This window comes from Arachis hypogaea, chromosome 10, assembly GCF_003086295.3.
Source record: "Arachis hypogaea cultivar Tifrunner chromosome 10, arahy.Tifrunner.gnm2.J5K5, whole genome shotgun sequence".
Lineage (NCBI taxonomy): Eukaryota > Viridiplantae > Streptophyta > Magnoliopsida > Fabales > Fabaceae > Arachis > Arachis hypogaea.
In genome coordinates, this window is record NC_092045.1 from 7209510 (window position 1) to 7220752 (window position 11243).

Below are 11243 nucleotides of genomic sequence, written 5' to 3' on the forward strand. Positions count from 1 at the left end.
TATCTAATTTGTATTCGAATATTTATATTTCAAAAAATAAACAAATTTATCGTATTATCAAACTAAAAGAAAAGTACTATAAACAAGCAGGTCAATATAATTCAAAACATAAACAAAGTGTATTGATCATCAACTATAATTCCTAGTATATTGTTCAACCATACTAAAACTATCAGCTATATTCTTCAGTATCATCTTCATCCTCATTATCATCATAGTTCTTTAGTGCATTCATGATGTGTCATGCCAGTGCCAGCATTTTCCATTCCTGAGGGCTTATATGCACATCTCGACATTGATGATCTTCTAGTTATCCATCTCTTTGGAGGATCAAATATGGTACAGTACTCTGATCAAAACTCCTGACTCTTTCATCAATCACATTGATTATGGATTTAACACTTGATTCCCCATCATTCAGTAAATTTATAATATGCTCCTTATACTGAGAGTGATGATGCTTTAGGTTTGCTATGCCATTATCAACCACTTTGTCCATCGAATTCTGCAAATTACTTGTCGGAATGCAAAATAACCAAATAGGTAAGGAAAGAAAAAAAGAAGCCAAAATAGAATAGATTAAACGATTAATTTCCTTTGAATTTTAAAAGTACTCACTTGTTTCTTTTCCAGTATAGTTACTCTCTTCTTCAAAATATTACCTTCTTGAAATTTACACTCAGCTCAATCTGCTTTGATAGATCAATCTGCAGAGCATCATTAAACTCTTTCACTTTAACACAATCGGAGGTGAGCTCCTCTATCCTGTATAGAAGAAGATTGCATGAAGTTATGAAAAAAAGTGTATATATATATATATATGTATATATATATATATATATATATATATGGGGTAAACCAAGTCCTACATATATAAAAAACATAACCGATTCAAACTGAAAAAGAATAAAACAACTTTTTTTCAGGGACTATTTTCAAGTTACTACTCACACAAAAGACTATTCTTCAGTAAGAGATATGATCTAATTAAATAACCTTCCATTATATAAATTAAAAAAAATGTATAGAGATTTATATATGCAGCTATGCAGGCTATTAAGAGATCTGATAATGTATTATTATTGTAGCAAGAAATTAAAAGTGATGAATAAGATATCTATATACCCTAGTTTGTATTATTCAATTTTAATTACATCAATCTAGTTTGTATTTTAATGAAGAATTAGCACCCAGAGTCTATAAATGTGTATTTTGCACTCAGAGCAAAGTTAGACCTAAGATTTTGAGATTAATTGGATAGAAAAGTCAATATTTGCTGAAGTTCAACAGCCTTGATTGATCTAGCATATTGACTTATTTGGATAAGCTTTGGTTCAATGTCTATGTTCTAGGGTTGTACATTTAAAATCCAAAATGTGGTTAATCGGTTAAAAATTCCTAAATAATATTTTCAATTGCAAGCTGTCTTCAATCTTCTCCAATTTAAATTGAAGAAAATCCCAAATAATTATAAATATTTGAGTCTGGTACCTGTGTTGTACTCATGAGGTTGGAGCTGCTTGGCCCGGGCCTTATCAACCAACTCCTTCCACTTTCTTGATAATGTATAGACGTCAACCTACAACATACATCAAATATAACCCTTGACAACCAAAGCTTCATCATATATTAAAAGGGAAAACTTCAACAAGCTCAAAATTAGCGTATCAAAAACCTTATCAGCATCCTGAAGCACTAGAGTAATCAGTCCGCCTTCAATAGCAATAGCAACTGCAATGTTGATGTTGCTATTATAGGTAAAGCTATTACCATCTCTACAACTAGAGTTAACAACAGGGTGTTTAACTAGAGCAAGTGATGTAGGCTTGGCAAGCAATGCTGTCATAGTAACTCCCTTTGACTTGATCTGAAAGTCTAGACACTCAGACTAACAGTTAAATTAACAAAGTGGCATTATATTATGTATTTGACCAGAATAAAATTCCAAAAGAATCAATGTGATATTCATGTAGCATCAAGCATTACTACAATATGGACTTCAGTAAAATAGATACATAAATCATGTATCTACTCAAACAAATTAGTAATGCATTAGCAAACTAAGCCAACAAAGAAAAGATATATATATATATATATATATATATATATATATATATATATATATATATATATATATATCATCCTATCCTAAAACTAAACCTAACAATGTAAAATTCAATGAAAATGAGAATACCGAAATCAAGATACCAAATTCTCAAAGTGACAGATATTTTAGAATGGAGGAAAATGATGGAAAGCACGAGGCATACATGATCTGACTGATAAACCACTATTTTATGGTTTATCTTGTGCTCAATTGAGTGGTTTTTATCAACTCTTTATCCACTTATTCATATGATTTGCATGTTTTATATTTTCCTTCCTGATTCTGTGCTATGATTGAAAACATGCTTCTTTGGCTTTTATTTCCTTTTATTTAATCCTCTCTTATTACCATTAGATGCCTTGATATGTGTGTTAAGTGATTTCAGGAATTACAGGGCAGGAATGACTTAGAGGATGGAAAGGAAGCATGCAAAAGTGGAAGGAATACAAGAAGTTGAAGGAACTGCAAAGCTGTCAGTCTGACCCTCTCGCACTAAAATGATCATAACTTGAGCTACAAAGGTCCAAATGATGCGGTTCCACTTGCGTTGGAAAGCTAACGTTCGGGGCTTTGATTTGATATATAATTTATCATAGTGGCCGTACAGATAGGCGACGCGAACACGCGCTCCACGCGGACACATCACATCTGCGAATCTCATTCCATGCAAACGCGTGGATGATGCCTCTGCGTCTCTTTGCCGCGACCTGTACGGACCAGATTTCACAATCAGCAATTTTTGGGCTGTTTCTGATCCAGATTTCGGTCCAGAAAACACAGATTAGAGGCTATAAAGTGGGAAAATGCATCCATTCATAATTATGCTTTCATAATTCATAATTTTTAGTTTTAGATGTAGTTTTTAGAGAGGGAGGTTCTCTCATCTCTCTTAGGATTTAGGATTAGGATTCCTCTTAAAAGATTTAGGATTTATTATTATTTCAACTTACAATATCTTCTGAGCTCCAGGTTCAATATTCCTTTATTTTGACCTCTCTTTTACTTTGAGATACTTTAATGCTTTTATTTATGTTTGATTTATGTTGCCCAATTGGCTTATGAATATTTTCCATGTTAGATTTGACTGCTTTGAATGAATGTTATTTGAGGTATTCCAGATATTTATGATTCTTATTTAGCTTTTTATATTATTGGCTTTAATTGATTAACTGGAAGCTCTTGAGTTATCAACTATTCATGATTGATTGTTATGTCAGCTAATTAACTGGAATTCCACTAACTCTAGTCTTTCCTTAGGAGTTGGCTAGGACTTGGGAAATCTAACCAATTGGTTCACTTGACTTTCCCTTGCTTACACAAAGATTAACTAAGTGGGATTAACTTCCATTCTTATAGGAGTAACTAGGATAAGACTTCCGAATTTTCATATCTTGCCAAGAGTTTATTTTATAGTTAATTATTTATTTTATTTGTCCTTTAATTTACTTGTTCCCCACTTTCAAAACCCCAATTTACAAAACCCATAACCAATAATAAGAACATACCTCCCTGAAATTCCTTGAGAAGACGACCCGAGGTTTGAATACTCGGTTATCAATTTTAAAAGGGTTTGTTACTTGTGACAACCAAAACGTTTGTACGAAGGGATTTTCTGTTGGTTTAGAATCTATACTCACAACACGACTATATTTCTACAAATTCTTTACTAGCAAAAATTCCAACGTCAAAATGGCGCCGTTGCCGGAGAATTGCAAATGTGTGCCTTATTATTAGTTATTGTAAATATTTTTCTTTTACTTGTTTAATTGTTCTTTCTTTTCCCTCTTATTTCTGATAGCTACTATGAATTCTCACCCCTCTCGCTTTGAGTTTGGTTCTAACTTTGGTGTAAGGAATGGAAGCTATAACAGGACTATGCATCAAGGTCTAAGCAATCAAAGATGGATGGAGCCACAAGGATCTGATCACCCCTTTGGACAACAACATCATCCTAGATATCATGGACAAAGACCATTCTACAATGCATACCCAACTAATAGATTTGGTGGACCGCCTTGTAGCTACCAACAAGCCCCACCCTATGCTCAGAGACCATCCTTTCAACACAACCTCAACCCACCACACTCACAAGCTTCTTTTCACCATCCGCCACCACATGATCCGTATCCACCCCAACGCCAATCCAACTACTCCCAAGAACCACCACACCCTATGCACCATGTTCATATCCATCAAGCCAAGAATCACAGGTTCGCCTCGAAGAATCAGTAAAACAATTTAATGCAACCCTTCATCAACTGGAACAAGCAATTAATCAATTATCTTCCAGACGTTCAGACACTCAACAGACCCCCATAGCTTCACGTGGAAAATCTAATGAAGAATGTATTGTGAAAAAGACACAAGAAACTCCAGTGAACAGCATAGAGCATAACTTTGTACTGGAACAAGTAGAGGACGCTGTCATTGTAGAAGAAGAAGAGTTGGTTGAAGATTTAGGAGATGCTGAACCTCCACGGGAACACAGAGTCATGCAAAACCCCGTCAAGGATGTTACAATTGACGCTAAAGAGGATGTTGCACAGCCTCCAATGCAGATATCTTATGAAGAACTGGACGGAATAACCCAAGACACAAGTTTTCTTGATGATGATAATCACAAGTCGAGTTTTCTTAGCAATGAACTTGCATTCGCAAGTGAATTCTTTGAGACAGAAGAATCTTCCCCAAGTGAATACGAAGATGATGCAGAGGTCGACTTTTATCAACCTCCAATTTATGACTCCAGTGACGAGGAAGATATCAGTGACTTTGATCAAGACATGGTTGGAGTGGAAGAAATTTTCCAAGAAGTGGAGGAATTCACAGAAGACCACAAGGGAGTAGAGCTTGCAGAGCCACTAGAAACACCTATCCCAAGGCCATTACCACCCAACACAGACTTCAAGTGGGTAAAATCCTTAGCTTTTATCTTCACTTTTCCACTTGAATATGGTTTACTTGAAACAGATGGCCAGCTTAGAGCTCTTTGCGGCTTTAAGAGAAAAAGGGAATTGACTCGCACTCAGAGTTGGTATGCAAGATTCAATAAGGTTTCACACTTCAACTTGAGGTGCAAGGATTGGTGTCAAGCTCAATTGAAAGGATCTCAGAAGCTGTTTGGTCACTGTAGTGAGAATTCAGACTACTCACCACCCGGATGGAAAAATGCAGATCAAGACAAAGATGGGTGTAAAAGTAGCATTTGGGATCTTGGAATCTATTCCTACATTCAACACTCCAGGAGCCTTGAAGCCTTCTTGAACTCACCTAAGGGCTTTACGTACCTTGTTTGGGACCCTGGAGGATGCTGGCATTCCAAACACTGGTGGAGATTCCTGGATCAGTACAAGCATAAGCCACCATGACAAGGAGCTCGCCAAATGTCCAACTTAAGGACTTTAACTAAAAGTGCTAGGTGGGAGACAACCCACCATGGTATGATCGTTCTTTTTTCAGTTTAAATTTTAGTCTGTTTTTGAATTTTTATTGAACCTGGAATCATGCATAGCATTCATATTAAGCATTGCATTCTGCATATTGCATAAAAAAATATTCGCACGCAACGCGACAGCGTCGCTGACGCGTCCGCGTCGCAGGTGCATTAGAGAGAAAACAAAAGTGAACAGAGAGTCACGCGAAAGCGTTGTTCGAGGCGTGCCTTTAGCACAGATTGATCCACGCGACCGCATCGATGACGCGTCCGCGTCATGTGGGAAAAATGCCTCCCATGCGTCTGCGTCACCCACGCGAACGCGTGCCCTGAAATCGACATAAAAAGTATGGCCGAAAGTTGAGCTACAATTGGGCTGGACTCGTGCTAGAAGCACAAACCCTGCCACGCGTACGCGTGCCTCACGCGTCCGCGCCATTTTCAAATTTAGGCCATCCACGCGATCGCGTCAACCACACGACCGCGTCACCCTATATTTTTGGCAAAAATGCATTTAAACAGAGAGTTGTGCGTACGTGAGGCTACTCTCGCGCCACTAGCACAAATCGAGTCACGCGTCCGCGTGCCATACGCGTCCGCGTCACTTGAATTCATCACACCCCACGCGATCGCGTGCACCACCTGTCCGCGTCGCCTGCGCCGCACAGCTTATCCAGATCAGTGCCAATTATCTTATCTTTTCTTTTCTAATCCTAATTTCTTCTATCTTTTCTTCTTTATTTCTTACTTTATTTCTTTCACTTCTCATTCTTTTTCACATTCATTCTATTTTTCTTAATTTATTTGCATATTTCATTCATTGCATTTTAATTTTGTGCATATTTTTCTTTTCTTTTCTAAATTTATTATTTTTCCATCGGTGTTACTTGTTCGTATTCAACTGTTGTGTCTTTTCTAGTATTATCTTGGTGCTCAGTGACTTGTTTTACACTGTTGGGTAATATTATTTAAATCAATATTAATCTTTTATGATACTTGTATTAATTTTGCATTGACATGAATTTATATTGTCTTTCATTACCCACACTCTTCCCCTATGTTGCAAATTTTTGCACTCTTGATTTGCCATGTGCTTCTACTGTTTTATCACTTACATGTTGAAGCTTCCATGTAAATGAGACCCTTATCAATTGGCATTAACCCACCCATACTTTATTTATTTTCTTATCTTTATTCCTGGGTTACTTTTCTTCCCTTTTTTTCTTTCAGGATGGCCATCCGGAAGGGAACTAGAAGACGTTTACATGGGGAGACACACAAGTCCATCTGCACGATCTTTGGAGAAAGGCGCCAGTTGGAACCGCCCGTCCACCTGCACATCTCAGCATGCACCGAGGATGGTACAATCTTTAAGTGTGGGGAGGTCGATACCGATCTTCACGGGTTAGTTAGTCCCTTCTCAACACCAATTTTTGTTTTTCATTGTTGCATTTGCATGTTTGATTGCATTATAGTTTGATTTTGTGCATATTTTACCACTTGGTTAAAGTAATATTTTCTTTTTCAAGAAATTTTTATAGTATTTCACTAATTTGAATAAAACTTTATGAAAAACTTGTTTGAAGAAATCTTATTTTGGAACATGGTTTAAAGTTCGAACACACAAAACCAGTGAGATTTTGAGCCTATTTGATTGGTTGCATTTTATCAACCAATATTTTATTTTTGGTGTGTGTTTTTCTCTCTAAAATTGTGATCTTTGTCTTGCTTAATTCTATATTTCCATTGTTTGATGTATGCATGCACTGATATGATTGAGGCCTTTGTTTCACTAAGCTTACATACCCATATGGCCTTACCCTTTCATTATCCTTTGCAAACCAATTTGAGCCTAATATACCCATTTGTTCTTTACTTTAGCTCATTACTAACTCTAAGCGGAAAACAATAATGTCCTTAATTTGAATCCTTGGTTAGCTTAGACTAGTAAAAGTGCTCATGATTTAAGTGTGGGGAAGTTAGGTTTGAAAATATTTGGTTTGAATAATTGGGTATTGTATATTTTAGTGAAAAATATGCAAAATAATAGTTGAGCACATATTATTGCATTCAATACTTTAATCATATGCATTGAAAAAAAAAGAAAAAGAAAAAGAAAAGAGCAAATAATAAAAGGAGACAAAATGCCCCAAAGTAAGTGTTGGTATCAATGCATATGTTCTGAACTCAAATTGAGGATGCATGAATATGTGAAAAACACAGTTAATGGGAAGTTAAATTTTGCATTTTAATTGAATGGATTGTCTTAAGTTAGGTGAAAAGTTTATGTTAATTAAGGATTCAGATTTTAGTCCACTTGGCCAAATACAATCCTACCTTGACCCTAACCCCATTACAACCCTTAAAAGACCTCTTGATTTGTGTATTGGTGCATTAAATTTTTGTTGATTGTTAGATGAAGAGCAAGCTATAGAAAGCAAGATTAGTAGAGAATTGAGAGAATTGACCCTAGACACTTGAGAGTTAGGATGATATACACTACCAGTAAGGGTTCAGTGCTTCATTCTATGTTCCCTGCTTTCATGAGCTATCTTCTTCTTGCAAGTTATTTGTATTGTATTTTGTGATTTGAATTAGTGAAATCCAGTTCATATTTGTTCTTGAAAGATTTATTTACTTTTTCACCAAGTAGGTAGAATCATCTTTGCATGTAGTTGCATTCATATAGATAGGTTGCATTTCATACATTCTACCATTCCTCTTCACTCCTTTATAGCTTCTCTTGAACTTAGCATGAGGACATGCTAATGTTTAAGTGTGGGGAGGTTGATAAACCACTATTTTATGGTTTATCTTGTGCTCAATTGAGTAGTTTTTATCAACTCTTTACCCACTTATTCATATGATTTGCATGTTTTATATTTTCCTTCCTGATTCTGTGCTATGATTGAAAACATACTTCTTTGGCTTTTATTTCCTTTTATTTAATCCTCTCTTATTACCATTAGATGCCTTGATATGTGTGTTAAGTGATTTCAGGAATTACAGGGCAGGAATGGCTTAGAGAATGGAAAGGAAGCATGCAAAAGTGGAAGGAATACAAGAAGTTGAAGGAACTGCAAAGCTGTCAGCATGACCCTCTCGCATTAAAACGATCATAACTTGAGCTACAAGGTCCAAATGATGCGGTTCTACTTGCGTTGGAAAGCTAACGTCCGGGGCTTCGATTTGATATATAATTCACCATAGTGGCCGTACAGATAGGCGACACGAACGCGCGCTTCACGCGGACGCGTCGCATCTGCGAATCTCATTCCATGCAAACGCATGGATGACGCCTCCGCGTCACTTTGCCGCGACCTGTATGGACCAGATTTCACAATAAGCGATTTCTGGGCTGTTTTTTACCCAGTTTTCGACCCAGAGAACACAGATTAGAGGCTATAAAGTGGGGGAATGCATCCATTCATAATTATGCTTTCATAATTCATAATTTTTAGTTTTAGATGTAGTTTTTAGAGAGGGAGGTTCTCTCCTCTCTCTTAGGATTCCTCTTAAAGGATTTAGGATTTCTTATTATTTCAACTTACAATCTCTTCTGAGCTCTAGGTTCAATATTCCTTTATTTTGACCTCTCTTCTACTTTGAGATACTTTAATGCTTTTATTTATGTTTGATTTATGTTGCCCAATTGGCTTATGAATATTTTCCATGTTAGATTTGACTGCTTTGAATGAATGTTATTTGAGGTATTCCAGATATTTATGATTCTTATTTAGCTTTTTATATTATTGGCTTTAATTGATTAACTGGAAGCTCTTGAGTTATCAACTATTCATGATTGATTGTTATGTCGGCTAATTAACTGGAATTCCACTAACTCTAGTCTTTCCTTAGGAGTTGGCTAGGACTTGGGAAATCTAACCAATTGGTTCACTTGACTTTCCCTTGCTTACGCAAAGGTTAACTAAGTGGGATTAACTTCCATTCTTATAGGAGTAACTAGGATAGGACTTCCGAATTTTCATATCTTGCCAAGAGTTTATTTTATAGTTAATTATTTATTTTATTTGTCCTTTAATTTACTTGTTCCCCACTTTCAAAACCCCAATTTACAAAACCCATAACCAATAATAAGAACATACCTCCCTGCAATTCCTTGAGAAGACGACCCGAGGTTTGAATACTCGGTTATCAATTTTAAAAGGGTTTGTTACTTGTGACAACCAAAACGTTTGTACGAAGAGATTTTCTGTTGGTTTAGAATCTATACTCACAACACGACTATATTTCTACAAATTCTTTACTAGCAAAAATCCTAACGTCAATGACCATACAATAGGTTACACGGTTCTTGAAAATATACCACCATGGTACTAATCATATACGATTGTGTATAGTACTTGTGCATCATTAAATGGTGAAGAAAGAATTTTGATATTATTATATGAAACAGAACAGGAAGCTAGTAAAACTTACTTCACCACTACTGCTGCTAAAAAATGCACATTCTGCTTGCAAACACTGCATGCAGTTCCATGAGGAGAAATTTGGAGTCTTTGTGTAAGCCTGGCATGTAGAGTTTGCACCGAAGCCGAGGGTATCCTTTTTACTAATGGTAGGAGAGTGGTGAGATGCAAGGTTGAATATTGACTCAACGCTATGAGGGCATATAATGAGCACTATTAGTTTAATATTCAATTCTATTTCAATCAAAATGAAAAGAAGAATAGAGATGAAACAAATGAAAAGAATAATAAAAAAGGTTTCAGAATTGAGTGAATCAAACAGTATGTCCTCATTTTCATCATATCCGCTATCATCAATACCTTTACCGCTAGCGACTGAAGAGAATCTAGTTTCTTCATCAATATCAAAGTTTTCATGAAAGTGAAGTCCTCTTTCCTGTTGACAAAATCCGTCTGGTTTGAGGATTTAAATAGACTAATAGGTTTTTTTGGGATACATATATTAAACAGTATATAAAAACTCAAATAGGACAAAGAATCTAACAGTTGAAACAACACTAACCTCCGCAAGATGCATATCTTGGGTTTCCTCACCCTCAATTTCTCTTGCTATTCTTAAGACTTATTTTTCCAGATCTCTTGTCCGAGGCCCTTTTTCAAGCTTTGTTGTATATAGTTCCTTATTGAATGTGCTTTTTACACCAAACAAGGCCTCATTTGTTTCAAACTGATCCCATCCCCTTGAAAAATATAGAAAAAGAAAATAGCCAATTTAAAACCAAAATGGACATCCTATGAAGAAATCGGAATAAACAAGAAAAACGGGAAAGAAAACCTGTAGCTAAAATAACAAGATTATAGCAATAGCTGCATATGAATATAACATAAAAATTCCTTTCAAAATAATTAAAGATCTTAGAAGGAGCCTTGCTGACATGTTCTGCACTAGACTTCTGCTCTCTTAAAGAACCATCCTTAATTAAGAGAGTCATTTTCAAAATAATTCCTAGATGAACAGTAATAATGATGTAAGCAGGAAAGAAAGTCAAATTATCAATGATCTACCTCACTAATAATGAAAAACACGAAGCAAGTATATATAAGAATTTTTTATTATGGGGTGCAGGTGAAATTATTATTAGATAAATATCCGGAAGACTAAATAGCAATAACTAACAAATTAGACAAATAGCAAAACTATCTTCGTTCTTTGAGTAACAACCATCCTATTGCACTAATAGGCTCGGTCAAGATAAATGATATTATGCTTTTT

At 35.8% G+C, this 11243-nt stretch overlaps 1 protein-coding gene across 1 annotated transcript; it reads right to left on the reverse strand.

Moving 5' to 3' along the window:
* Positions 1–760: 760 nt before the first annotated feature.
* On the reverse strand, positions 761–10962 carry LOC140175562 (dihydrolipoyllysine-residue acetyltransferase component of pyruvate dehydrogenase complex, mitochondrial-like). Its single transcript, XM_072204071.1, has 7 exons — positions 10906–10962; positions 10806–10811; positions 10291–10406; positions 9981–10161; positions 1676–1867; positions 1492–1579; positions 761–765 (listed from the first exon to the last, which is right to left on the reverse strand). Exons 1-7 carry the CDS (start codon positions 10960–10962, stop codon positions 761–763), a joined length of 645 nt encoding a protein of 214 aa, XP_072060172.1.
* Between the last annotated feature and the right edge of the window lie 281 nt (positions 10963–11243).

Excerpts from the sequence above, each read along its gene's own strand:
- LOC140175562 (XM_072204071.1), bottom strand. The coding sequence starts at position 10,962 with ATGACTCTCTTAATTAAGGATGGTTCTTTAAGAGAGCAGAAGTCTAGT. Across the intron at positions 1,868-9,980 it reads TTAGCAGCAGTAGTGGTGAA|ATCAAGTCAAAGGGAGTTAC; the intron begins GTAAGTTTTACT and ends CTAGACTTTCAG. Across the intron at positions 1,580-1,675 it reads TGCTTCAGGATGCTGATAAG|GTTGACGTCTATACATTATC; the intron begins GTTTTTGATACG and ends TGTATGTTGTAG.